This window comes from Budorcas taxicolor, chromosome 3, assembly GCF_023091745.1.
Source record: "Budorcas taxicolor isolate Tak-1 chromosome 3, Takin1.1, whole genome shotgun sequence".
In the NCBI taxonomy this organism is placed as follows: Eukaryota; Metazoa; Chordata; class Mammalia; order Artiodactyla; family Bovidae; genus Budorcas; species Budorcas taxicolor.
This window is the reverse complement of record NC_068912.1, coordinates 49,826,936-49,854,886: the sequence shown is the minus strand read 5'-3', so window position 1 is coordinate 49,854,886 and position 27,951 is coordinate 49,826,936. Positions and strand designations below refer to the sequence as shown.

The 27,951-nt window shown below is 46.4% G+C and overlaps 1 protein-coding gene and 1 pseudogene across 1 annotated transcript in view; one reads left to right on the top strand and one right to left on the bottom strand.

Annotated features, from left to right (window-relative positions):
- Positions 1 to 700: 700 nt before the first annotated feature.
- LOC128045558 (poly(rC)-binding protein 1-like) lies at positions 701 to 1,362 on the top strand (annotated as a pseudogene).
- Positions 1,363 to 5,448: 4,086 nt separating this feature from the next.
- The window catches only part of ABCA4 (ATP binding cassette subfamily A member 4), a 145,858-nt gene continuing 123,355 nt past the window's right edge, over positions 5,449 to 27,951 (bottom strand). Inside the window, exons 37-50 of the mRNA XM_052637183.1 lie at positions 26,228 to 26,343; positions 25,039 to 25,186; positions 21,489 to 21,612; positions 20,801 to 20,930; positions 17,503 to 17,623; positions 17,016 to 17,078; positions 15,556 to 15,662; positions 13,465 to 13,606; positions 11,757 to 11,891; positions 10,749 to 10,852; positions 10,569 to 10,661; positions 8,358 to 8,607; positions 6,987 to 7,073; positions 5,449 to 5,484 (exon numbers count right to left, since the gene is read on the bottom strand). Coding sequence (XP_052493143.1) covers positions 5,449 to 5,484; positions 6,987 to 7,073; positions 8,358 to 8,607; positions 10,569 to 10,661; positions 10,749 to 10,852; positions 11,757 to 11,891; positions 13,465 to 13,606; positions 15,556 to 15,662; positions 17,016 to 17,078; positions 17,503 to 17,623; positions 20,801 to 20,930; positions 21,489 to 21,612; positions 25,039 to 25,186; positions 26,228 to 26,343 — 1,656 coding nt within the window. The remainder of the gene's footprint in view (positions 5,485 to 6,986; positions 7,074 to 8,357; positions 8,608 to 10,568; positions 10,662 to 10,748; positions 10,853 to 11,756; positions 11,892 to 13,464; positions 13,607 to 15,555; positions 15,663 to 17,015; positions 17,079 to 17,502; positions 17,624 to 20,800; positions 20,931 to 21,488; positions 21,613 to 25,038; positions 25,187 to 26,227; positions 26,344 to 27,951) is intronic.

Here is a 27,951-nt window from a genome sequence, read left to right as displayed (position 1 = left end):
GAAAACTGACCTATTCCAGTCCTATGGCCACTGCTGAGTTTTCCAAATGTGCTGGCATATTGAGTGCAGCACTTTCACAGCATCATCTTTCAGGATTTAAAACAGCTCAATTGGAATTCCATCACCTCCACTAGCTTTGTTCGTACTGATGCTTTCTAAGGCCCACTTGACTTCACATTCCAAGATGTCTGGTTCTAGATTAGTGACCACATCATCATGACTATCTGGGTCGTGAAGATCTTTTTGGTACAGTTCTTCAGTGTATTCTTGCCACCTCTTAATATCTTCTGTTTCTGTTAGGTCCATACCATTTCTGTCCTTTATTGAGCCCATCTTTGCATGAAATGTTCCCTTGGCATCTCTAATTTTCTTGAAGAGATCTCTAGTCTTTCCCAATCTGTTGTTTTCCTCTATTAAGAAATTTGAATATTACACATGCAGTTAGACCTTCCTTGCATCTCACCCTGAATGTCATTCCCTCCCTCACACCTAGAAGCAGTCACATCCTGAATTTGGTGTTCATAATCCTCAAGCATGATATTTTTCACTGCATATACATATATCTATAAATAATCTTTAGTGATTTCATGAGTTTTAGATTTTATAAAAATTTCAGGGTACACTATTTAGTCATTAATTCAACAAATATTGATACTTACTGAGTGGCTACTATGGCCAGGCACTGTTTTTAACACTGGGGATGGGAAATATGCTGCTGGGCAGCTTCACCAAGTGGGCCATCATCATCACTGGCGTGATGTGCTCTATCACCGAGTGTGCCAAGCAGCTCTGCCTGGGCATGCTAGAGATGCTCTCTGGGTCCCCACAGTGAAGAGTCATGATTGTCTGTACCAGCCCGTGCCGGATAGCTCTCTGTCATCTGTGAGGGCTGCCAAGGTGGGTGCAGTGATGCTGCAAGCCACGCCTACACCACCCATGACCTGGAGGAACCACCACGACATGCCTGCTCAATTCAAGGGCAACACACCATTTCTCCACTCCATATGGCTAAGTTGAACCAGATGGCATCACTTTGCTGTGATGCGTGGTGAGACTGGATTTACCAGAATTGACTCCAGCTTTCCAGAGATAGAAGGCTATTGGGCAAGTTTGGATGCCTTTAGTCAAACCACCCATGAACTCACCATTCTAAATAGCTTAACTGGTTACTTAGTCAGGGGCCAAGGCACCAACATTAATGAGATCTTCCAGATGTCCAGGGCCCAGATCAAAACTGCTGACCCAACGGAAGGCTGTCCTGGAAGGCAGATTGCTATCACTGATTCTGCGGCCAGTGTTAGTGTGGCCCAGAATCTAATCAATGCCAGGCTTTCCTCTGAGAAGGGCAGGTGCTGTAGCTAGAAGAATGTAGATTCACCCATAAACTTTTTATCCTGTGTCCACATAATCAAATTGTGTGATTTCTAGTCAGTGATTTTCAGGTTTTAAATTATTTCTAAGTGTTCAGTTTCTATACAACTTTTTATCATTTGCTAAAAATTTAAAAATCACATTTTCTGTTCAGCTGTTAACGCTGGGATTCATATTTAGTTTGACAAGCTTTTCTGTTTTTAGTTTTGTTTTGGGCTTTTTGGCTCATGAATTATAGTTATGTTTGTTGATAAGAAATGTAAGAGCAGACTGTTACATTTCAGTTTAGTTCTGTAATGCCAAGAATTTAAAAATTAAAAATGGTTTGGTTAACAACCACCAGAAAAAATAAGAAACTAAACAAAAATTTCTGTCCTCATGGAGTTTGTATTTAGGGGAGCAGAGAAACAATAAACAAGAAGAGAAAGTAAAAACATACAGTATGTTTGATAATGTAACTTCCAAGGATTTAAAAAAAAGCATAGAAGTGGGTATGATGTCAGGATGGGGATGGGACAGTTGAAAATTTAGATTGAGTAGCCAGAGAATGCCTTGCTATTTCTAGCCTGCTGCCATTGGCTATTTTGCTAATTATTAAGTTTTGAGATACATATTTTTAATTAATTCATTTCCATTGCTATATAGCATCCACTGCATGAATTGGAAACAATTCATTTAGTTCATTGTACTCTCTGGCCCCTTCAGAAAGTTTGATTACCCCCACATGAGAATGTGAGGATGTGAGAGGTGGACCACAAAGAAGGCTGAGCGCTGAAGAATTGATGATTTCAAACGGGTGCTGGAGATGACTCTTGAGAGTCCCTTGGACTGCAAGGAAATCAAACCAGTCAATTCTAAAGGAAATTAACCCTGAGTATTCACTGAAAGGACTGATGCTGAAGCTGAAGCTTCAATACTTCGGTCACCTGATGTGAAGAGCTGGCTCGCTGGAAAGACCGTGATGCTGTGAAATGTGAAAGACTGAAGGCAAAAGGAGAAGGGGGTGGCAGAGGATGAGATGGTTAAATACCATCACCGACTCAAAGGACATGAGGCTGAGCAAACTCCGGGAGATAAAGGGGGACAGAAGTGCCTGGCGTGCTGCAGACCGTAGGGTCCCAAAGAGTTGGACATTGCTTATCCATTGAACAACAACACATGAGAATATTAACACCATAGAGACATTGGGTGTATCTTGTGCACTGCTTTAGACCCAGGATGTGGAGCACTGGATGCTTCCTGCCCTCTTCTCGCCTCCTCTCTTATCTTTTCCTTCTCTAGCTGGCATAAGAGGATGGACTCAGCAGTCAGTATCATTCAAGACCAAAGAGACTGCCAAGCTCTGGCTGAAAATGAGAATAGCACAATTGCAGAGCTGTGTGCCAGGGATCCTGACAACTAGGTGCTGTGTGCAGTGCTCTGTAGATGACGTGTCCTTCCTGAAACTCACCACAATCCAGAACTAAGGGATTTGGCTATAAGGTGCTGTGGTCCCTTAGGAAAGTTACTAACACGCTGAACCAAGAGGATGACTGGTTTGGCCAAAGCTTAACTCATGAGACACACATGTCTTAGCCTTGATATCAGACAGCTGCTTGAAAAGCTGAGTATGTGTCATGGTGAGCTTTGGGAAAGGCTCTGAGGAGAGTAGCTTTGGGGGATTCTCATATCATGTATGTCTCAATTCTTAAAGTAATAAACTAAGCAAAGAAACTGCTAAATAATGACCTCCTTGGTGAGGCAGGCTCAACTATCAACTTCTTGGATTCCTTGGAGTCCTGTGTTGGACGATGGTGGTGCAGAGCTAGCTGCCCCATGGCTTACCCCTCTTTTCATCGCTTTCCTGCTTTCCCAAGGGCCCTCATGTGCCATGAGCAGACTTGAGCCTGAGAGATCCAGGACCATCCATGACCCAGGAAAGAGGCCCACCAGGCCCTAGAGTCAGACTTTACACCAGCGGGGCAGGGAATTCTGGGTCTGTGTCTTCAGACATGCGAGTGAAGTAACCAGAGGAGGACCAGAGTGAGGCCTGAAGGGAAGCCTGGATGGCCGGCCAAGTAGCTGAATCCTTCCGGGACTTGGTTTCCTTTTCTGTTAAAACAGTGTAAATCAAACAATTACATAAGGATTTAGTTTTTTAAAACTGAGCCTTTTTTTTTTTTTTTTTTAGCTCTACAAGCCTGTAAGTCTCTAAATCTGAAACTTCTAGTGCCTCTGCTTTCCTGAACTTGACAAACACCTTGGACAAATGTGGCAGCAGTTACGCCCTGTGGACACCAGGAGTCATGTTCATCTCAGAGGACCTGCTGAGGCACTGAAGTACCACACTGAGGAAACCAAGCCCCAGATAGCCTGGGTCCAGAGGGCTGAGAGCTTCTGGGGTCGTGTTTCAGGAAGGGGATACTGCTGTCCTTCTAGCGGAAAACATTTCCCCTTTCTCCACAAGCCCCTCAGGCTGCTGGTGCTAACTTCCTCCTCACTGGTCCTGGTGCAAATATTCAGGCTGCCACAGAGACCCTTTCTTCCACGCCCAGAGCTCTGCTGACCTGTTTTCCGCCCCACTTTCCTCTTCTTCTTTCTCTAGGAAATCTAGAGTGGCAGGAACAAATCAAGCTCTCTATGAGCTCTTTACTTAGAGTGAAAGAGAGCCTCTCTTGATTCCAGCTGTTCTAAAATCTTGAGTTCCCCAAAGAAGAACAGGAAACTAGAAAAATATGGCAGCAAGTCATACCCCTGGAACACCTCCCAAGTGGTCTTGTTTTCTAAACGGACTCTTTCCATTTTCTCCTCCTCTTCTTTGTAAATTTCTCTTATTAATCCAGGTTGGGAAATTTTTCAATAAATTTAACATGTTCTCAGGAGATTTGGGTCTAGTCTCCAACTTGAATTTTCCTCAAACCCAGGCTAAGTGTGTGCCTGCCTCCTCCCTCTCGAGGTTTCCCTGCTTATGTTTCGCAGCTAGTATTTCAAAATTTTTATTTATTTATTTTTTGTGGTACCTTGTGGCTTGTGGGATTTAGTTCCCAGCAGGGAACTCAACCTAGATGCAAACAGTACCCAGATGACAGTGGATAATGTCTACACGCACTGCCACTTGGGTGTTGTCTCAAACCCTGTGAGGCAGACTTGACATGGAACATAAAGGCTAGCTCATTACAGAAGCTTGCTGTGACTGGCACTCCTGGGGCAATTACTCTCACATAAGCTCATGCCATGATGGCAAGCCATATGGGCATCGGGAATGACCAAAACTACACCAGATGGTGCCCTCAGGGAGAGGAGTGAGTGGGGATAGTTTGTTGAAAGTGTGTTTGCATTTTATTTTCTCTTTAAAAATAACACACACACACGTACACACACACACAACGCAGATCCACTTGAAATGGGAACAGTGTGGAGGCCAGGGCCAGGAGGAAGGCGGCCCCAGGCTTCTCCCTCTGTGGTCTGGTCTGGAAGAAGCGTGTTCTGCGCTCATTTGGTTGCATGAGTTTCCCATCGGATGTTTCAGGTGAGCGAGTCAGTTCCTGTTTCCTTCTGAAAAAGCCTCCAAGTTGGGGTCTATACTGTGTGCCTCCTCTGTGTTCGTCTCTGCGGCCAGGTGGTTGCTTATGCTGGCTGGTGTGACTGACCACATGGCAGAGGCTCCTGCCCTTTCAGCTGCCTACAGTTCTTTTTAAGCTGCAGCAGAAAACCTGGGCAGTGTAGAAGGAGATCAGATGGACTCTGTCCATCTCGGTTTTCTGGTTTGATGGCTTTTAGACTTTAAGTTAAATAGCCGTTGGTGAAGCTCTGAAGGAAGCTCAGCTGAGGGCACTGGAGTCTATCAGATCATCCAAGTTTACAGGTTATGTTTATCTCCTTGTCTGTAATGTTTGGAGCCGATGATCCTGCAGGTTCTTCTGACTCTACAATCCAGATGTTTTAAAGATTCATGCCCCACCATGCACGTACATGTTGACATGTACGTTAGCCACACCTTCTGTAACATTTCTTATGGTGCCTTTTGGTTTTTTTTTTTTAGCCCAAGGAAGTTATCATGTCCTTACTGTCTTAAAAGCCAAGAAATCATAATTAAGGTCATCCTTGAGGTGCAGAATTCCCTTTGTCCACTTCCTATAGAAGAAAATTGTTTTAAAATGGGATAATGTAAACAAAACATAATTATTATTTGTTTCATGACATTTGCTTATGTACAATGCTCTGCAGGAGGGTTTTTGCAAACTTTTATAAAGGTTGCATGTCACAGAGTCAGGGTTAGGTTTTGAACCACACATTTACTATAGAAAAACACTGACTTAATGAACATGCTGCAGTAGGTTTTCTAGTCTCTGCATGCTAAAGTGTGACAGGCAAAATAGGAAACGATCACATCCAGGAAGAGGGAAAGTTTGGAGTGAACCGCTGCAGATCACAGATCAGGAATGCCCCTTGTCAGGTCCAGAGATGACCTGGTATTGCCCCCTTTAAGAGGGCACATGCCAGCTGGGGGTGAGGAGACCACTGACAGTTTTAGGAAAAACTTCTGAAACCAAATTATGTATTTTGAGTTACAAAAGGAATTTGTAACTGCAACTGCTTTCAAAGAATAATTTTCTGCTGGTGTAAACAGCAAATATAAGATTTATAAATGAGAAAGAATGGCTGGAAAATCTCAGCAAAACTAATTTTCTCTGGACAGATGCCTTTACTTTGGTATTTCTGGGCAAAGTCAGCCTTGCCAAGTAGTCATTACGTCTCTGCTGGTCAAGAGAAATGGGGAAAATGCATCACAAATAGTACCTTGGAAAGGAGTGTTTCAATCATTACCTGCACCCGGCTTTTCTCACAATCAGGAAACTAGGAGGAATGAGAACTTTATGGGAAATTAGGCTTATTGAAAAAAATACTTTGATTTTATTTGATCTACTCTCCAGGTAAGTCAGGAGTGGATGGCTGAATTAATCTGATCCTTTAACACCCCAGGCTTAGGTCGCCTCCTCCAGGACTTTCTCCAGCTCTCTTTTGTTCTCTTTCTGGGGAACTGGGATGAATGTGTTCCTTACGTGCTGTGTCAGGGCAGGAATGTGGAGGCACATATCCCAAGAGTTATGACAGGCCAGGATACATACCTTTTATTGTTACTTCCTTCATCATTTTGAAATTTTTATAAAGAGCAAAGAGCCCTCTTCATAAAACAGAGAATAATCTTTACTCTAGCCAAAGGAGAACACCAGTGAAATGAGTGCCAGTTAACTTCCTTACTTTGAAATTCAAACATAAGACCAGATGTATATGTCAAGTATCCCAACAACTGAAATATTTTAATATTCTCTCCTATCTTCCCTGCTTATTTCCAAAATCCAATTTTTTTTTTGCTATAAGCAAAAATATATGAGAAAGTTCTTTTCAAAAATGTTCTCCGATACCATCCGAAAGTTTCCTGATTATAAAATGAAGGTACACAGCTATCTTTGGCCCAGACAAGTGAGGCATGGAAGGGAGGAGGTGAGGGCTGCTATGGGTGGGACTCTCTGCAGGAGGCGTGTCTGGGGCCCCTGCAGGCCCAGTGTGTCAGTTGGGTCCCTGAGCCAAGGATCTGCCCCAAGCAGTGGACAGGGAAGGGGTGGCAGAGGTACCTTGGCCTGTCGGCTGGCTCCTGCAGCTCGAGGGTGCAAAGGGAGGTCGTAAGTTTCATTCTGCTGTTTAGCAAAGTTCACAAATACCTGGAGGCAAGAGAAGGGCCAGAGTAGGTAGATAGCTGCGGAAAAGGGCACCCTCCACCCACCCTCCCACCCATCACTTTGTTGTTTCCCACGGTTAATGTACAGCCCTGTTGGAGCAGCCTGTGTCCTGCCCAGGGCACAGGGTTTCTTCTTAGACTTGTGAGCTAAGCCAAAGGAGTGCCCGCAAGAGGATTATGGGTAAATGAGGCAGAGCCTCAGCTAGTGGTAGCCTCCTAAACCTCTACAGGAATACCTAAAAAATCAGCACCAGGAAGACGGGAACTGATCGCTCCAGTTTTCTATTCTCAATTCAGTGTGCAGTGTGACCAGCTCTTGTCCCTGCCTCCATCCACTTATGCTGGCAAGAAGGTGCTGGGAGCCAGCTCCTCAGAGACTAAGCAGGGACTTGCGTGTCTCTACTGCTACGCTGAGTAGTCTTCAAGGATATTTAGTTTAAAAAGAACAGATACAGACCAATGAAACCCAGAAACAAATGTCCATATGGATGAATGGATAAACAAAACATGGTATATACACACAACTGAATATTATTCAACCTTAAAAAGGGAGGATATTCTGACACAGGCTCCCACATGGATTTACCTTGAGGGCATTATGTTAACTGAAATGAGCTAGACGCAAAAGGACAAATACTGTGTGGTTCCATGTCTTCGAGGTATGTGGAGCAGTCAACAGAATGTAAACCAGTGGCCGGGGGAGCGGTTCCTGGGGAGTTACCGCTTGATGAGTACAGAGTTCAGTTTGGGAAGATGAAAAATTTCTGGAGATGGATGGTGGTGATGGTTGTACAACAATGTGAATATACTTAATGCTGCTGAAGTGCAATGCCACTTAAAAATGATAATTACATATATTTTATACACATATTTTACCACAATAAAAAATGACCATGTTAAAAAAACCTGACACATGGCACATACATTTACCAAAACTCACTGAATTGTACACTTTAAATAGGTGCATTCTATTGTATTTAAATTAAGCATCAGTAGAGATGATTTGAAAGGAAAAAAGGGCCATCCCCACAAACTGGGAAGGGGAAAAAACATCGTAGTGTTGTGAGGAAGAATGCTGTAAAAAAGTCAGTGAAGTCTGTCGATGACTGAAATACTCTTAGAAAACCATTTCTGATTTTCCAAGTTTGCCCTAAATGGACAGAGGGACTTGGCACTTGGGCACGTCCTCCCTTGCCCTCGTATAGATTCCAGCCGAGCGGGGCAGCGCAGCCCAGGCTTTGCCCAGCCGGGCACCCCCCAGCCTTGCCTGGTCCAGGGTGGTCTGCGTGACCGAGTACTCCTCGATGAGCAGGCTGTCCTTGTGCGAGACGAGCAGCCGGAAGATCCTGGCCAGGGAGGAGGAGGAGACCTGGAACTGCAGCATGTTGTGGTGCCTCTCCCTCTGGACGCTGCCCGGGAAGTTGCCCTGGAAGAACTGCTCCACGGGGCCCAGGTCAGGAAGCAAGTCGTCCTTTGGGGATTTGATTTTCATCGTGACAATGTAGCCGTCTCCAAACCTGGGGGATGCACATGGCGGTGTGGAACAGGCCTGTTAGCAGCTGGATCTAAGGAAATCCTGAAATGAGGACTAGACTTATCACAAATATTGGGGATTAAAGGCCCATACTATAGATCTTGAGAAGAGAAGGAAGCGGCTACCCACTCCAGCATTCTTGCCTGGAAAATCTCATGGACAGGGGAGCCTGGTGGGCTCCATGGGGTCGCAAAAGAGTCAGACACAACTTAGCAACTAAACCAGAATAGATCTTGTGTGCGTGTTTAAAACTAGGACCGAAAGGGCCATGATGGTTCCTGGGGAGGTGGTTTGACACTAGTTTTTAGAGGTCTTAATGCCTCATGTGGTGAAGTGGGTCTCCAGGTCTATGTCACACCTTCCTGTGTCCACCTTCTGGAGACACAGGTGTTCCTTGCTCCATTCCCTTTAATGTATGTGCTGAAGTCAAAGGTTGTCTGAGCCCTGTGCAGAGATCACACGCTGCCCAGGGCTTTCTCAGAGGTGGAAAGACTGCCTGGGCCTTTAAGACACTGGCCTGGTGGGCGAAAAGGCTTGGGAAGGCAGTGCTTCCCTGGGGAACCTTCCAGAACAAATGGAGCTGCCAGGCCCAGGGCCACGGAGGCCTCCCTCCTTCACTCACCAGGTCACTCGCATGTAGATCAACGGTCCACTAGACAGTGAGTGCACGGCCAGATGGCATCCCTTCACCCTTACCTCATGGAATACTTCTTTCAGTGCTCCATCCAGGATCCAGGGTTGTTTCCCTTGGCAATAAAATGCCTTTACCTTTCACCCCCAGAAAAGTGACCATCCTTCACACAGGAATGTTCCCACTCACCTGCTCTCCTACAGGAAACGGAGGACTGAGAGGGAAAGGGGGTAGGGAGCATCTGTTCTCCAGCAGGTGGACACTGGAAGCTGCTGACATGGGTCTGGTGACCTCACATGCTGAAGTCCCTGTATAGCGTCCAAGCTGCTGTTACTCAAGACATTACGGGTCTAGTGCCCAGATGCAGCTAACCTATTAGACCTTCATCTCAACTGCTGTTGCATATGATGCGTTTGAAGCCCGATGTGTGCTGTGCAGGACACTCTCCTGGAACATTGAGACGAAGTGTCTTGGCACAGATGCAGTGGGTTATGTGTTCTTCATTTCACCAACTGGCACGGTGACTTTTTCTATTCTGGGCTCTCAAAATGTGTTTGATAAATAAGTAATAATTGAAAGTCCACCCTTCCTAGTTTATAAAACATATCAGAAGGCAAGGGAGTATGGCGTTATTATCCAAAGCTTATTTTAAGTGTTTGTCCACTTTGGCACACAAACTGTTATTAATAACACATTATTTACAGCAGTTTACAATTTATAAGGACAGGATAATCCCACTAATGATTATTGGCATTGCTGGTTTGTCATATAATACATGGTCATTTCCCAAACTCAAAAGCACATGATTCTGTATTTTCCAAGTCTCCTGTAAATGTAATGTAATACTTTCATAATTTAAAAAACAAAAAAGAAAGAGGAAAAAAAAGCATATGACATGGCAGAAAGAAACTGACTGTTCAGGCTGTTTGGTCTCTGGATTGCTCCTATGTTGGTTGTGGACTCATTAAATAGGTCACGGGTTCTGGATTGTTGGGATGAGTGGTGTGATAATGAGGCAGTGGTAATGACCCTCTCTCATCCCAGCTGGGCTCTCATCCCAATTTGCCCCTTTCAGAATCCCCATCTGGAGCCTCAGCAAGCCTTCAGCCACAGGCCGTTAGCCCAGTAAAGAAGAGCTGCATTCAGCACACCGGTTTTCTCTACCTGCTGCTGCAGAATCAGGCTCAGATACCTCTGCCCGTGGCATGGGGGAGCAGCAAGACTCTCCCACATGTCAGAAAAGAGCACAGGGCCTTGTTGACTCCCCACTTCTCCCCCGAAGGTAACAAGGCAACACCCCACCATATCCTTACTTGGACTTGAGGTGCTGGATGGTGCCCAGACACTGAAAGGCACCCTTCACCATGATGGCCAGCCGGGTACACAGGGCCTCGCACTCTTCCATGCTGGGGGCAGGGAGAGAGCAGGTGAGGGCTGAGAGGACTGGACTCCATCACCTGCCTGCCCCACCTCAGCCCCTGGGAATCTCTTGCCTGTGGGAAGTGAGGACCACGGCTCTCCCTTCTCTGATGATGCCCATGATAGTGTTCCACAGCATGCGGCGTGCCTGGGGGTCCATGCCTGTGGTGGGCTCATCCTGTGGGGAGGCAGAGGGCAGAGGGCAGAGGGCCAGGCTGGGAACCAGCCTCCCCCGGTTCCTGCACACTCCTTGGCTGCACCTTCCTCTCTCTGAGCGATGTTGCTCTCTGGCAGACAGTGCACAAAGTCGCTCCCCCGTGGGCGAGAGCCGGGGAAGGCAGCACAGGGCATGGAAGGCACGGGGTGAATCAGGAGCGTGAAGAAACATCAGCACGCCTCTGGATCTGTTTTAGCCCATGAATGAGTCAAAATTCATTAAAGCAATGATAGAACTATTTTTTAAAAAGAAAATAAAATTCTCTACATGTGCTTGCAAGGAGGCAGGAAGAAAGCTCAGGTGACTTTTCAGGGTCCTTTCAAGTCCTGTGACCCATGCCCTCATGAACCCCAGACTGCCTGGGAACAGGGCTTTGGGCCTGGTCTAGCTGTGGCGAGAACCACATGCGCCTTTGCTCCAGGCCAGCGCTCCTGTCCAATTAGGACCTCAAAGAGGCAACCCACTCCAGTATTCTTGCCTGGAGAATCCCATGGACAGAACAGCCTGGCAGGCTACAGTCCATAGAAAGAGTTGGACATGACTGAGCAACTTTCACCTTCACAGGCCTCCTCAGGCAGAGGTAAGTTTTGACCAGTCACTGACATTCTGCAGAAGGGCTGAATTTCCCTGCTGTGAGCCGGAAGCCCCACTAGAGGCTTCCCAGGAACTCAAAGTAATAATGTGTTTTGACTCTGATTTCCCCCAAGAGCTGTGAACCAAACATTGGACTGATTCACTCAACATCAGCAGTATAGGAACAACCCAGACAAACACAGACCGCTGCAGTTCCTAAATCCGCTGGCTCAAACACAGAGATGTGGCCCTCGGCCCTCGCAAGCCCTCGGGTGGCCTCCAGGGTCCTCACCAGCAGCACCAATGGTGGGCAGCCTATGAGCGCAATGGCTGTGGAGAGCTTCCGCTTATTTCCTCCACTGTAGGTGCCGGCCAGGCAGTCTGCATAGAGAGACAGGCCCAGGCTCTGAATACTCCAGTTTGTCACCTAGGGAGGAGAAAGAAATCCCATTTGGGAAAAACAAACAAGCAAACACCCCAGCAATTCAACATCTGGGCTCCTAGATCTCACTCCTCCAGGATGACAGACCCAGTGAGGCCAAAACATGACGACTTATGGAGCGGCTCATGGCCTTCAAGGGCCAGGCATCTCCTTTTCAGTCTCAGATCCTTAGATCCCCGTACGGTTTGGTCTGCTTCACATCCACTGGATGCAACTCCCTGAGAAACAGTCTTCAGCCTTTCCAGAGCAGGACAATGCTTCTTACCCAGTATCCTGGACAATTGGTTAGGAGTGGAAGAGGAAGAACTCTGGCTCCAAATGACATAAACCCACTTATTCATTTACTTAGTCCTATAAAACATGTAAAATTGTTTCAGGAGTGCTTTTCCCATGCCTCTATAAAAAACAAATTGACTAGGAAGAGCTCATAGACTGTTTGTAGTTCTTTCTCTCCACTCTGCCTGCCCAGGACTGAGGATAACAATCGAATACTGTGTCATCAGTTATTTGTATTAGCTCTTCTCCTCCCCTTCCATATGATTATTACATTCATTTGAAATAAAATTGGATTAGTTGGTTTTAGTTTGCTTTCAGTGTTAGGATTTCTTTTTGTTTTCACTTTTACCTCTTTCTCATTCTTACTGAGTTAGTTTTATTTTTTGAATATGTAGAATGCTAGCCTGATTGCAAAAGTTTAAACTATACAAAAAAATGTCCTGACAGAAGTGTTATTCCCTCCCATTTCCCCTTCACCCTATTTCCCTCTTGCTGATCACCACACTCATTGATTTCCCGTTTATCCTTCCTGTATCTCTATTTGTGAAGGTAAGCAGACGTATTTATGCTTTCTTATTTGTCCTACTTTCTTACATGAAAAAGTAGCATTCTACATGTGCTCTTTTACACTTTGCTTTCTTCATTTAACAGTGTTTCCTTGAGAAAAAGTCAGTATCATTCACAGAGCTATTTTTTTGGTTTTGATTTTTCTTTTGGGCCACACCAGGCACGGCATGTGGGATCTTAGTTCCCCAACAAGGGATCAAACCCATGCCCCTGGCAGTGGAAGCACAGAGTCTTAATTGCTGGACCACCTGGGAAATCCTGGGCTTTTTAAAATAGCTGCATAAGACCTTGTTGCATGTATTTATGGCATAAATTATTCAATCAATTTCCTATATGCCTGAACAGTTAGCTATTTCCAATATTTTATGACTAAAGTGTAGTGAATATGCATTTTTAAATGTGTATTTTTGTACTGTGGGATGTGTGTCTTCAGGGTAAATGCCCAGCAGCGGGATGGCTGGATCAAAGGGTAAATGCATATATTACGTTGTTAGATAGGAGGGTGGGAATTTTTTTTCATCTGGTTTGTTGACTGCTATACTCTTGTTTTCCAGAAGAGTACTTGGCACACAGCAGACACTCAGTTGAGCATTTGTTGAATGAATTAATGGATAGCATGCTCTAGTTTTCCCATATCTAAATAAATGCATTCTCCTGAAGCAGGTTCATGGTTTACCAAACTATTAAGTGGACACAATAAGCCAAGTTAATTTACCCTCTCAATTTCCTCTGCTGGTACACCTCGAAGCCGGGCATAAAGGTAAAGATGTTCTCGCCCTGTAAGCAGGTCATCGATTGCATCAAACTGAGGACAGTAGCCCATACTTTGAAGGACGTCAGAAATATTGGTCAAAATACTGCAAGAAGAAAAAACAATTGGTAGGTTTCCTTCACAAAATGGGTAACCAGAGATCTGGGACTGGAGGAGTTTCTGCCAAAACGATAATAAAGCTCCCTCTCCTCTTCCCATTTTTTGCTTTAAAAATGTGAACAACATTTAGGAATCAAAGTAGGGGCTCTTTGGTTAGAAACTGATAAACTCCAGGAGTTCTGAGCTTTGAATCCAGTTGGATTCTCCTAAGATTTCCCTATCTAGGATAAACTGAATACCTGTTACCCAAAGACAGCTGTGCTTTTAGATTGGATCACCTCATGTGTGAGTTTAAAAACAAAGGGAAGATCAAACTTAAGAAAATGAGCAATGTTTTTTGATCCCTTTCAAATATTTGGGAAGTAGCTAGAGAAGATGCATGCTTCCCAATGGAAGTGAATTTTCTACTTGTATTTAATGACAGAGATACTGTCAGTGAAAGAGGAACCAATCAGATCACCACACAGAGCGAGAGAATTGCAGAAGAGATGAAGAGATGAAATGAGTTCTGTCAACTCCCTCTAATCAATGTATTCTCCTCCACTAAAAAATACATTGCCTTGATGAAAAACAAACTGACCACAGACTGGTCCAATTTTCTTGCTCCTTCTCTCATAGCTTAGGGTCTAAGAATGAAGGATAGATGCAGTGGTATGGGACAGAGAGAGGCCATGTACTTCCCTACTATGACAAAACCATTTAGGTGTGGCCAATTAAAATTGCTCAGGGAAGCAAGGAGGGTACTTCACCAAATCCACAGGAATTACGACACTTAACAGCCCCAATCCTGTGTCTTAAACCTATAGTTTCTAGCTTCTGTCTTGATTTTACCTGTGTCTCATTTTGATGTCTCATGGTAAATCTTATTTCATCCCCTTGCTCTCCACTCCCTGCCCTCTCCCCTTTTGTTTCCCATCATGAAGTCATTTGCTTGGTTGTAGGCCAAGCTAGATCTGAAGATGAGGTGGAACCAGTCATGGCCTGGCTCCACCTCTGCCATTCTCTTTGCTCTAGACCCAAAAGCAAGGCTGGGAAGGCTAGGGAACCAAATTCATCCTGTCTGAGCCAGTGAAGAATGCTTAGGACTCTCCTCACCCAGGGAGCATTGGGCCACGTTGATGATGGCTTTCCCCAGGCAGGCAGAAGTTGGTTTGATGTCAGCAGTGCCTAACTTCACTCATAAACCAGGACAGAGAGTTTCTCTGGGCACAATATGTGTGAGCTCTGCTATTCAAGGAGCAGCTTGTAAAGAAGCAGACAAGTGCCAGCTCATGTTTTCTGTCCTGTCCTGTCCAAGACCAGTCTGTTTCCATGCTCCTTATTTCAGAGAGCAGCAGGCACTCTCCCAGAATCCAAGGGCACATGCCAGTTCTCCCTTTATAAAAGAATCTTGGCCAGCAAAGCCAAGTGTTGGCACAGAAATAGCCAATGCAGATTAAAGCTTCTGAGGACTCCTGAACAAGCCCCACGTAGAAACTCAACCCAGAGAAAGGGTGCTTCACCACAGATGTTCTTAATCTGGGCCCTAGGAGTTCCTGTAGGGTCATAACTGTGCTTCAGGGCTCAGGAAATCCCCTGAAACTGTCTGTAAAGAACATATGAAGAGAGGCAATGGGAAGCAACTTTTATAGGTACATGTGTTCATCACATGATTAAAGGGTCAGAGGCGTATGACCCACAAAAGACTAAAAACCGCTGATTTGGTGCTTCCAGAGTTTCCTGAGAATTCATGCTAAGGGAGGAATCTTTTAACAATCACAATTCAATTCAGTTCTCCAGACAGTCTTAGACTTTTCAGACCATGTTTGCTGGGAGGTCTGTACCTCCATACAGATCTTTCAGGCTCTCAGAGTCATCCTCAGATACAGGGTGGGGACGAGGACATGCCTCAGGACCTGGGAGAGACACCCTGAGGCAGGATAACAGAACACTCACCTCTTGCCTGCAACAGTGGCATCGCCTGAGGTCACTGGCGTGTCCCCAGTGAGCATCTTGAATGTGGTTGTTTTGCCAGCTCCATTCACTCCCAGGAGGCCAAAGCACTGAGGGAGAGATCACACAGAACTGGCCTCGCCCTGAAGCCCAAGGTCAGAGTGTCAGGCCCCAGGGCAAGCGGGACCCAGGCTGCCATATAAAGGTGATTAGCCATTTATGGCCTATGGGAGCAGAATGTGTCATTTGCCATGAGGGTGATTGTGAGCTAAAGGCAAATGGGAAGAAGCAGACATAAGACAAGCTGTCTGCCCTCCCCTTATTTGCCTCAAAGCAAGACATAAATTTACAAGGTGTTCCCCTTTCCTCTCTATCAAGATGGACAAAAGTAATCACTGGAGACAACTTTAGACTCTTACTAGCCTGGAGACGACACTGCTGCTGCTGCTGCTGCTAAGTCACTTCAGTCATGTCCAACTCTTAGCGACCCCATGGACCACAGTCTACCAGGCTCTTCCATCCATGGGATTTTCCAGGCAAGAGTACTGGAGTGGGGTGCCATTGCCTTCTCCAGGAGATGACACTAGAGGAATCTTTATCACAAGCTTTAATAACTAGCCTTATGTGCCATTATTTTCACATACAGGGCTTCTCTGGAGGCTCAGATGGTAAAGAAACTGACTGCAATGCAGGAGACACAGGATATGTGGGTTTGATCCCTGGCTCGGGAAGATCCCTTGAAGTAGGAGTGGCTACCCACTCCAGTATTCTGGAGAATTCCATGGACAGAGGAGCCTGACAGGCTACAGTTCATGGGGTCACAAACAGCTTACCCACACACTTGCCTGCAATCCACCCTTCTAGAAACTGTAAGTCCATTTCCTTTGTCTTGTGACTTCCCTAAAAACGTACTGTGCCTTTGCTAAGGTGCCACGTGAGCCCAAGTTCTAACCACCCCTCCGTGGTAGTCATTGCTCCTGCGCAGGTACAGTGCACATGCCAGCAAACTTTCTCTTTGCTTCTCTCTCATTACTCCATCTTTTATCAGTCCAATTGATAGAGCCCTGGCTCCAGAACCTAAGAGGGCAGTAGGAAGCAGAATTTTCCTCCTTGACAGTGACTGCTGAGCACTTGAAATGCATCTACGTGTACTATAAGCTTAAATGCACACTAGATTTTGAAGATTTAGAACAGTAACAAAAAAGAATGTAAAATATAAATGACATTTTATATGACTTACATGTTGAAGTAAGTATATCTGATACTACTTCCGATATATTGGACAAGATTAATGATTAAGACTAATTTCACCTGCTTTTCCCCCATGGCTACTGGGCAATTAGAATGACCTACGTGGCTTGTGTTTTATGTCTATTGATCAGCTCTGTTTCAGAGGAGACCAGAGACATTCATGGGAGCTGGTTTCCTGAGGTTCTTTCACATGTGGCCCATAGAGTACCCACCTCTCCGGGGCGGACTCCCACACACAGCCTGTCCACTGCTGGGCTGGAGGTGCCTGAATAAACCTGCAAGATCAGAGAAAGTGGACGGAAGACTAACAGAGGGTTAAACGGGGGAGGGCAAGAGAGCAAACGATGGCTTAGGCGAAGGTTACGCATCAACATGGATGCGATAGAGGTGCTGTGAGCACTGAGAGTGTTGAAGCTGAGCCCCTGTGCAGAAATGGAGTGCAGGAAGATTCATTAACAGGGCTCAGTTGCAGCAGCTCTTGCTGAGGCCCTGTGTCAGTGCCCAAGATAAATGCTAGGGAAAGTGCCTGAAAGTTCTTGGAAGACTAATTATAACAAAGATGACAATCTCACATAAAATTGGGAAAAGGAATTGCTTGCATTAGTATATTGCCTTTTCTACAGCAGGCAAATCACAGCATCGTGCCATCTGAGTCCAACTGGCACCTCCAAACTAACATTTCTGTATCTATTCCCTTACCTTGGTGAGTTCATTTAGCCGTAAGATATCAGTTTTATTTCCTCCACTAATAATTCTCTGTCTTTCTTCAGCCACATCATCATCTTCATCTATGATGGGCTCCTTTGCAGGCTCAGTAGTCCTAGGGGAAGACAAGAGGACAGAGAGGGCTGGTGCACAGTGTCCTTAGCGCTGTCCTTTCATCGTACCCTCTGCTCATTCACTGGCCTCTACCCCAGCCTAGCCTTCCACCCCTAACACTTGACTCTCAAAAGGACTCTGCACAGGAAAGATGTCAGGCATTAGGCAGAGAAGGCAAGCGCTCGAGACCAGAGTCTGCCCTGGTCTCCAGTCCTGGCCTCCCTGTGTGTGACGGTGAGGATGCTGCTGAACCTCTCCAAACCTCGCCTCCTTCAACCATAAGACAGGGAGCGGGTGGTAAGAACATCTGCCTCATGGGATTGTGGTAAAGACGAACTTGGCACAGGGTCTGGCATAGAGTCAAGACTCAAAACCTGGTAGCTGCTATCATGATAGAACCCTTCATCTATGGTAAGCACTCAACAAATGAGAGTGACTAGCAACCAAGCCTCCTACTTCTTTTAGTCCATCAGGTTATCTCCTGTCCCAAACTATAGTTTTCCATCAGCTGTAGGTTAAAACCCTAACTCCTCAGCTGAAATCCCAGAGACCTGCAGTCAGGCCCCACCTACTCTTCCCACTCATCCTCCCATTAATCTTTCTTTTTTTATTCAAAAAATTGTAGAGAGTTTTATTATTGCAGTTAATGGTGTTATTATTGGGAGAGTCCCTTGGACAGCACTGAGATCAAATCAGTCAATCCTAAAGGAAATCAACCCTGAATATTCATGGGAAGGACTGATCCTGAAGCTGAAGCTTCAATACTTTGGCCACCTAATGAGAAGAGCTGACTCACTGGAAAAGACCAGTGATGCTGGGAAAGGTTGAGGGCAGGAGGAGAAGATGGCAACAGAGAATGAGACGGTTGGATGGCATCACTGACTCAATGGACATGAGTTTGAGCAAGCTCTGGGAGATGGTGAAGGACAGGGAAGCCTGGCATGCTGCAGTCCATGGGGTCACAAAGAGTTGGACGTGAATTAGTTACTGAACAACAACAACATTGGTAGAGAAATTACATTCCAAATGGCCTGGCCCACCCAGTTAGTGAGTCAAGAAACAGAGAGTAGCAGAATTATATCCAATCTCCTTATTGTCCATTTGAGGAAACAGGTTCACAGAGGGGCAGACGCTTCTGTCAGGTCAGGTCCTACAGCTCAGAGCCCTGCCTCCCTGCACTGGATGGTTCTCCTACAGCACAATTACTCTCCAGTAATTAATTCAGTAATACTCAAACCCTTTTGAATATGTACACTCAACATAATTTTGAAAAGCTTTAAGTAGATACCTAAATTTTCTCCCCACACTTTTTTTTTTGGCCATGTCGGGTGGTGTGTGAGATCTTACCCATTTATCTCTTGGACTGACTCCTCCACCAACCATAGCTGCATCTCCCCATCTACCCTCAGCTCCCAGCCCGGGTTAGGCTTTCCCAGCTCCCAGCCCCTGCAGGCATTTCCAGTGGCTCACTGTTATTGTTCTCCTGCCCTGCCGAGCAGAACCCTCACCATCCTTAACAACACAGCCTCTTCTCGGAACACCCTGAGTACCCTGACCTACATGCTCTCCTCCCTCCGTTCCTGGCCATACCCAGTTCATTACAAAGTTTTGTCTAACAGACTTCTTACTATTTCCTCCATCAACTTCTTTTACTCTCTCCTAACACCCTTGCTCCTTTCCAGGCTACCCCTGTCTCTTGCCTAGGTAACAAAGCAGCTTCCTGTCTGATCTCTCTGTTTCTAATGCTTGCAAATCATGTCATCTCCCTGATTAAAACACCCCAACAACTTTTTGCTGTCCTCAGGCTTAAATTCTAAGTCCTCACCAAGGTGAGGGGGCATTTCATGACCTGACTCTGCCTTCTTCTCCACTCATCTCTCACCCTCCCCCCCACCCCAACCCTCTCCTTTCACAGCCATCCTGAACTCCCCACATGTGTGCATACCCACTACCAAGAGCACCCGTTCTTCCCTCCTCTCCTTTCTCTCCTTTCCTGGTTGTTTCTCAGGATGGGCCCTGTTGTCTTCTTGAAGCCAGAGATTCTGAACACTTCTCTGGTCCTCTTCCTGGTCTAATACAGAAGGACACACTTGATGTGTTGACATCAGAGTTTGAAGCTAAAGTGTGTCTGTTTCAGTAAATAACTCTTGCTTCTCTCCCACCCAAGGCCTCTTAAAGAGGCACCCCGCCCTCCCCAAAAAAAGAGGTAGCCAAAGCTGCAGAGGGGGGCCTGCAAGGACTGAGGGTCCCATGGACAAATCGTCCTGCTAGAACCACTTTCTGGCCATGTATTTTTATTCTAAGTGTGTTGATATTCATTATCTTATTCAATCTCTTTCCAATAACTCAATTCCCTGAGGATTAAAAGCTAAAGACAAGTCTTCTGAGTCTTTATTTATATGTGCCCACATTTGGCCTGAGAGGGTGAGAGGGTAAGAGGGTAAGGGACAAATACTGTCCAGGAAAGCTTGTTCTGAGTGCCCAGTGACTTGCAGTTCAGCCCTCTGAGCTGAGGCCAGTAAATATCAACTTGGGTTGCAGAGGGGGCTGCCTTCTGGAAACCTGAGCACCCACTTCACAATGAGGCAGGGCCTTGAACAAGAGAATGGGAAGAAAGGCATGGCTGGGCTGGGTCAGGGTTGGCAGACAACCCTCTTGCTCCCCAACCAGGGGGGCATGACCACTGCTCCACCCCCGCCACACTGCACCTGGCCGCCTTCACCTCAAATATCACCCCCCGCATTACTCTCTTCCCCCTCTGCCCTGTCCCCACTCTCAAATCTCTAATTAGCAAAGGGACCTGATTTGTCTGTTTCCTCATGAATGCATGTATTGATTTCCTAGTACTTTGGATATCAATGAATCATTATCATTTGTGATGCTATGATCCAATTTAATATGATTATATGTTTATTAAAAGAATGGGATTAAATACTAGTGATTGAAATTAATCGTGTTATATTCTAAACACTTTAAAATTTTCACAGATTCTAATGTGACTATTTTAATGTGTCTCTCCTTGCATTATTCAGAACAAGCCAGGCTTTGAGAGCATAACAATCTTTACGGAGCGGGGCTCATGAGGAAAGAGATGACCACATGGAGGTGAAATCAAGTCCCCTGACTGACAGATGTGAGGAGCTGGGCTTGGTACCCGCAGGGTAGTGGCGGAGCATACCATCGGCTGAAGAAGAACTGGTATTGGATGAGGAGCGTCACGAGGAAGTACACCACACCTTCTATTGCCATGGCAGCCAGGTTCTTCCCAGTCAGGTCCCACTGGAATGGATTTGAAGGGTGCTCCTCACCTGGGGATGCAGACCACCAGAAAAGGCCAGGAATGAAGTCCTGCTGCCCAGCCATCCCAAGACCTAGTTAAAACACTAGGCTCAGCTAGACCACGCCTTATGCAAGGGGTTAAGTCAGTGACAAACCCGAGTCTCTGTGTTGTGTTTAGTTTCTCAGTTGTGTCTGACTCTTTTCGACCCCATGGACAGCCTGCCAGGCTCCTCTGTCCATGGAGATTCTCCAGGCAAGAATACTGGAGTGGTTGCCATGACCTTTTCCAGGGGATCTTCCCAACCCAGGGATTGAACCAAGTATCCTGCAATGCAGGTAGATTCTTTACCGTCTGAGCCATCACCCAAGTCTCATATTGGCTCAAGTCAGAGTAGGAACTGTCCCTGATCCCTCCTATGCTCCTCAGCCATGGACACAGAAGCACCCTGATTCCTTCTAGTATCAGGAAAAAATCCCAGACCAACCAGGTGCCCCCGGACCCAGTCCAGGCTGCAGGTTGATCATAGAAACTCCCACTGGAGCCCTCCCAGTCTTGGAGGATCCAGGGCCACATGACTGCTACCCACCAAACCGGGCATAGACGTCTGTCACTGCCTGGCTCAGTGCCAGGTCAATGAGACCCCGGCCCAGGCAGAAGTGAGGGAAGATAATGAGCAGCTTCCTCAGCATGGCATTGATCCTGAGCAGCGTCTGAAATATAGAAAAGCAGGACAGTCAGTGATGGGGCCAAGCCTGTCCGCCCCGTCCTGAGTGGAGTTGGGCCAGGGGATGGTGTGCAGCCAGAGGGGCCTGGCTGCTGGAGGGATCTGTCAAGCAGATAGGAGGCTTGGGAATACTCACAGGAGGGGCCCCTAGCCAGCAGCCTGCTTGGGGAGCTTTCACAGCGGACTCACTTTGAAATTCCACAGGAAGCCCCCCAGGCTTTTGTTACCAGGAGATGCAGCAGCTGCTGGGCCTGTGGCCTGGACTCTCCCTCCTTGGGTATAGCTGCGGGCTGTGCTGGGGCTCAGGCTCTGTCACTGGCAGTGTCGCAGCCTAGCTTGTACCAAAGCGGAGAGGGCCCCTGAGCATCTTCTAGCTCTGCCTCTCAGCTCCCACAGGACAGCAGTGGCTGTCTGCAACTGTCGCCAGCAGAAAAGATGGCCGGAGACCCTCCCTGGTGCCTGGGGTATGCTGGGGGACTTGTTTTCAGGTGGTAGCCTGTATTTGCTGTATGAGCCTCAAGTGTCAGTGTCAGGCAGAGGGGACACCAAGGGGCCGAGGCTGACCTACTTTTCTGGCCCATCCCTGCCGTACAACGTCCTTCCTCTCTGGCCTCTTCACTTTCGCTTACATCACCTCATCTCCGCCTATGTGCCCCTCCCCACTGTCCCTCTACACTCTTCCTGGAAGGCACCACGTTCTTCTCTCTAGGCCCTTGCACTTGTAGCTTCTATTAACCATTGCTATTAGTGAAAAGAATGCCCTTTCCCCTCCTGCTCTCTGGCAGATAACTGCCCTTCTTTAGAAACCTGGCTCAAATACTCTCTTCCAGCCTAAACCTTTCCAGATGCCCATGGAAAAACATCGAACCCTCTCTTAGAGAACTGACCAGGTCACCATGATTAATTTTTTTTTAACCTGCATATTTTCTGCACTAGTCACTGGTGCCCAGAGAGCAGGAACTGGGTCCAAATTATTTTGGTGTCCTTCCTAAACACCTGACACCTGATTAGCTCATTGTAGGTACTTCATTGTTTATTAAGTGGGTTAATAAAATACTACTTATTCCAAGCCAGGTTTGAATTGAATTCCTCTATCAAGGTCCTGCTGACCCACTCTGGTCTGTGGTGCTTTATCAGTCTTGCTCCTTTGATGTTCTGTCACACGCTGTCTCATGGAAGGTTATGAACCTCCATTTATATCAGTTCCTAATTTGGTGTGCAGATCGTTTCCTCATCGGAAGGGAGTTCCTGGGGCCACAGTGGTTTATATTGGCACATTCATCACATGGTGCTCTCCTAGTGGATGTCTCTGTGACCTGAGGAGCCTCCTGTGGGATTCTGGGAATCTCTGCAGCATCCATCTATTCCACAATTTAGGGGGAAGCAATCAGCTTTTTTATGCAGGGGAGGGGTACACACTCAGTAATTGTTGGCTAAATGAGTGCAGCTGGCAGGAGTGGGATGTTTTGAGTTTAAAGCTCAACATTCAGAAAACGAAGATCATGGCATCTGGTCCCATCACTTCATGGGAAATAGATGGGGAAACCGTGGAAACAGTGTCAGACTATATCTTTTGGGGCTCCAAAATCACTACAGATGGTGACTGCAGCCGTGAAATTAAAAGATGCTTACTCCTTGGAAGAAAAGTTATGACCAACCTAGATAGCACATTGAAAAGCAGAGACATTACTTTGCCAACAAAGGTCTATCTAGTCTAGGCTATGGTTTTTCCTGTGGTCATGTATGGATGTGAGAGTTGGACTGTGAAGAAAGCTGAGTGCCGAAGAATTGATGCTTTTGAACTGCGGTGTTGGAGAAGACTCTTGAGTCCCTTGGACTGCAAGGAGATCCAACCAGTCCATTCTAAAGGAGATCAGCCCTGGGATTTCTTTGGAAGGAATGATGCTAAAGCTGAAACTCCAGTACTTTGGCCATCTCATGCGAAGAGTTGACTCATTGGAAAAGACTCTGATGCTGGATGGGATTGGGGGCAGGAGGAGAAGGGGACGACAGAGGATGAGATGGCTGGATGGCATCACTGACTCAATGGACATGAGTTTGAGTGAACTCCGGGAGATGGTGATGGACAGGGAGGCCTGGCGTGCTGCGATTCATGGGGTCGCAAAGAGTCGGACATGACTGAGCAACTGAACTGAACTGAAGCTTTTATTTTGAAGTAACACACTCTATTAAGATGTGGAGAGTTGTGAGCCTGTGACAGAAGCAACTCTAAAGAGCAGCATATTCAGTCTTCCAGGATGCTCCAGTCATTAGTGGAGTCTGTTCTCATCCACCTCCTTTCTGGGGTCTGACTGTGATGTGGTACATTTCTTATTAGTCATGGGATAGCTGGGGTTTTGCTTCTTGCTTAGTGGCTACAGAAAGCCTGATGAGGTCAGGGAAAGAGTTGCTCTCAGGAAGCCATGCGACTGGGTGGTTAATGCAGGTTTGCCTTGGGTCCTCCCAGCAAGGCCTGCAGGCAGGCGTGGGGAGAGGGGCCACAGGACAGGTGTGCAGATGTGCTGGCTGGTGCCCACCCTCTCAACTGCAAAGACCTTCCGAGAGAGAAGGGCAAGAGAGGTGCTGGGGACACAGGCACACGGAAGAGCCCACTGATCCTCGGGAATGTTTCCAGGACAGCCAGTGCTCAGACACAGAGGACCAGGGGAGCAAGTGCAGAGCAAAGACAGCCCTGGGGCACTGCCACTGGTTTAGTATTCATTCTGCCAGGTCTTGCTGGGCAAGGAGCAGTCTGGGGGTGTGCGTGTGACAACTGCACTGCACAGCTCATAGAAGTGGGTCATTCAGCGCTACAAATTCCTAACCCTAATCTCAGGATTAATCTTCATATTATTCTGTTACAATATGCGTATGAAATTGGGAGAAAGGTCGTATATGCATTTGCTTATATGTCAGCATACTGAACACCCATGCACGCACTCCGGAATACATAAGAAATTCAAACCAAACGTTGTCTCTGGAGAATGGAACTAGGCAAGTGGGAAACAGGAATAAGGAGGAGACTTTTCATGTATGCCTTTCTGTTCTTTTCAAATTCTGAAATGACATGAATGCGTTACCTTGTGTATATGTGTGTGTAAAACCTAAGACCCAAAGTCCCCAAGGATACTTTCTGGAAGAAGTAAGATCTAAAAGCTTAGAATTATGAAAGGGCTTTTATAAATTGCAGAAAGGGTCCAGAAAACCATGACATTCAGAGCATATGAATGAACAAGGAGCTTAAAGAAACAAAGAAAGGAAGGGAAGAGGGAGGGATAAAGGAAAGGAAGAAGCAACATTCATTTACACACTAAGAACTGACAGACACAGTTTACCCCTGGCTCTGGTTGACCTTCACACACTCTCTAGTGTCCTAATAACTAAACGAAGAAGCCAAGAAAGGCACACTTACCTGGTTATTCTCAAATAATTCCAGGACGAAAGTGATGGCACTGCTGTTGATGCCAATGAACAGATTAGCACAAGATAAGGCCACATAGGCAGTGCTGGGGATATCGAACAGGAAGGATGCCGGGTACATCATGGGAATGATTGCCCACCTGTGTGAAATGACACAATTCAGTTGATGGTGTTCCAATTTCCACCCCACCTGCTGTGCCCCTAGGTATAATTCATCCCCCTCTCACACGGGGTGGTATGTTTGCACTGATGAAGAGTCCAGGGGAACCAAAGAGATACTGCCTTCCTTGTTTTTTGCTCTTCATCTTTGAATGGAGACAAACAATGCCTTTTCTGACCACCTTGTGGAGTTTTTGTGAGGAGTAATGAGATAGGAGCTGTGAATGTGCCTTGTAGATTATAAAGCCTTACACAATATATAGGAGCATTCTCTACCCTGCAACACTTTCCATTCTAGTCTGGATCAGCAAAGCTGGGCTGAGATTCCAACAGGCTAATATTCATAGCTCACTGGAGCTGCTTTGTCATATTCACACTTGTTCCTGAATTCTCTAAGAGAGATGAATAGAGGCCATTACTCTGGGAAGACACTGCTGGCCCCTGTAGGAAGGGCCAGGTATCCTGATCTCCATTTCACAGATGGGGAAACTCAGGCCCCAGTTAGGTGAATTACTTGTCTACAGTTATATGTATAGTAAGTGGTGGGCTTAGATATAAGGTTGTATGCTCTGTAATTCTATTGGATTTAATCCTTGCATTATTTTCTGGTCCTGACCCAGGAATGACTTTTCAGCTGTAGTCTTCTATGTTACAAATAACTTTTGGCTTGGTATAGGAGACACTGAGATGGACAGATTGACCACAGATGAATGAGAGTCAGAGCTGAGTGAGGAACTGGGCAGTGATGGATTCTCAGACTTTGGTCAGGCCATAGTTTGAGTGGAGGAAGATTAAGATTCAAACCATATGGGGCATCTCCATTGTTCCTGAGTGCACTGGGCTGCAGGAACAGCTCCATGCATGGAGTCAGAAACAGAAGCCAGCCAGATTCCTGGTCAGCAGCTGCAGACCCCGCCAGGAACTAGAAGCTGGTCTTGACACTGGAAACCCAGGTTTTCTGTCAGAAGAGCAAGCTCCTCCCCGGCTTCCCTTCCCATTAGCTAATGGCCCACACAACTCACCCATAGAGCATAAGCAGTGCAACAAGGGCTGGAAGGTTGTCTGAAGAAGTGTAGGCTTTCTTCTGAAACCCGATGAAGATGCCCACCACCAGTGCAGCGCTTACAGTGTAATTCATCTTGAAGAGAGAAGAGAGGAGCAAGGCCCTTAATCTCTGCACCTCTGTTTCTCATTCAGTAAGACACGGGCTGGGCCAGGCTCCTCCAGTACTTACAGTTTGGGATTCTGATTCCATTTGTATAAACAGTTCTTGGCTAGCAAATGTATGTAAAGGTGTCCTTCGTCCTCCTACCCTGCTTCACCCCCACCTCCCTACAAAGGGAACCTTCAGTTGTATCTTTTGGAACAATGAATTATAAAATTCCACTTGATTTCTCCTCTTTCTAATCAGTCTCAAAGTCCTGTTGATTCTACTTTCTAAGCATGTCTCCAGAATTCAGGAAAAATTTAAAGTATAATCCTTGGTCTTACATCACTCCCTCCCCTCTCTTCTTAACAGAATTTAGTCCATCAGGCTGGACAGGGAAAGGTGGGCAGCTATGGTAAGGACAGGAGAGGAGTCAGAATGGTCCCAAGCAGAATGAGAACCTAAGAAGGACATCCATGGAGGTGACTTGGTACGGGGTGCTGGAGCCCCAGGCGGGGTCAGGATGGTGTCCTTACAGGGGCTGATCTGGTGTGCGATATCAGAGCCAGAGCAGAATGGAGAGGGCCTGCACAAGAAGGCGGGTGGCTGGAGGAGGGAGAGGAGGGTGTCCACACAGTGGGGAGGACGAAGGCAGAGATGGGGAACTTACTACATACAGGTGTGTTGCTCAGGCAGGTAAATGAGTCAGGGGCAATAGCAACCAGTTTTTCACGTTTGGAGAAGGGAGCTACAAATATGGAAAGACAGAAACCAGGGTGAACCTGTAGTGCTGGATTGGAACTAGTGGTGTTTTTTAGTGAATGTTTTGTTCAGTTTTGTTGGATTCCCAGGTCCCTCAGTGGTAAAGAATCCTCCTGCCAATGGTGGAGGCAGGTTCAATCACTGGGTTGGGAAGATCCACTGGAGAAGGAAATGGCACCCTACTCCAGTATTCTTTCCAGGGAAATCCCATGAACACAGGACTCTGGCAGGCTACGGTCCGTAGGGTTGCAGAAGAGTTGGACCCAACTTAGTGACTGAATAGCAATAACAACAACAATTGTTCAGTTTAGTTCAGCATATAGATGAAGTCTAGATGTACTTGTGTGCATGTCTATGTATATACACGCACATCTCACCTAGATCTCACATCTCACACGCGCATCTTGTCTCCACTGTGAAGGCCTGGGACCATTGATACCCCGGGGGCAAGGAATATATTCACCACCAAGATCTCAGTTTTGAAGGACATTTTCCACTGGAAGGAACCAGAACTCCTTGGGGAGACGACTGACTCCAGGGTAGGACTGGGCAGAGAACTTGGATGAATTCAAGCAACATGTGGACACAAGTCAAAAGGGCATGGGAGCTGGCTTGGAGGACGTCCCACTGGCCAAACTGGGGATAATCTGAGTACCAAAATCAGTAAGAATGGTATCAGACTGTAATCTGGATTAACACAGGAACCATGACTCCATAAAAGCATAAATAAACATATGAATAAATGGAAAGTTTGATTTAAAAAAGCCAGGATATTTACACAATTTCAAAGTTGTTGTTTAGTCACTGAGTCATGTCCTGGGGAAGGAGGTGTCTGTG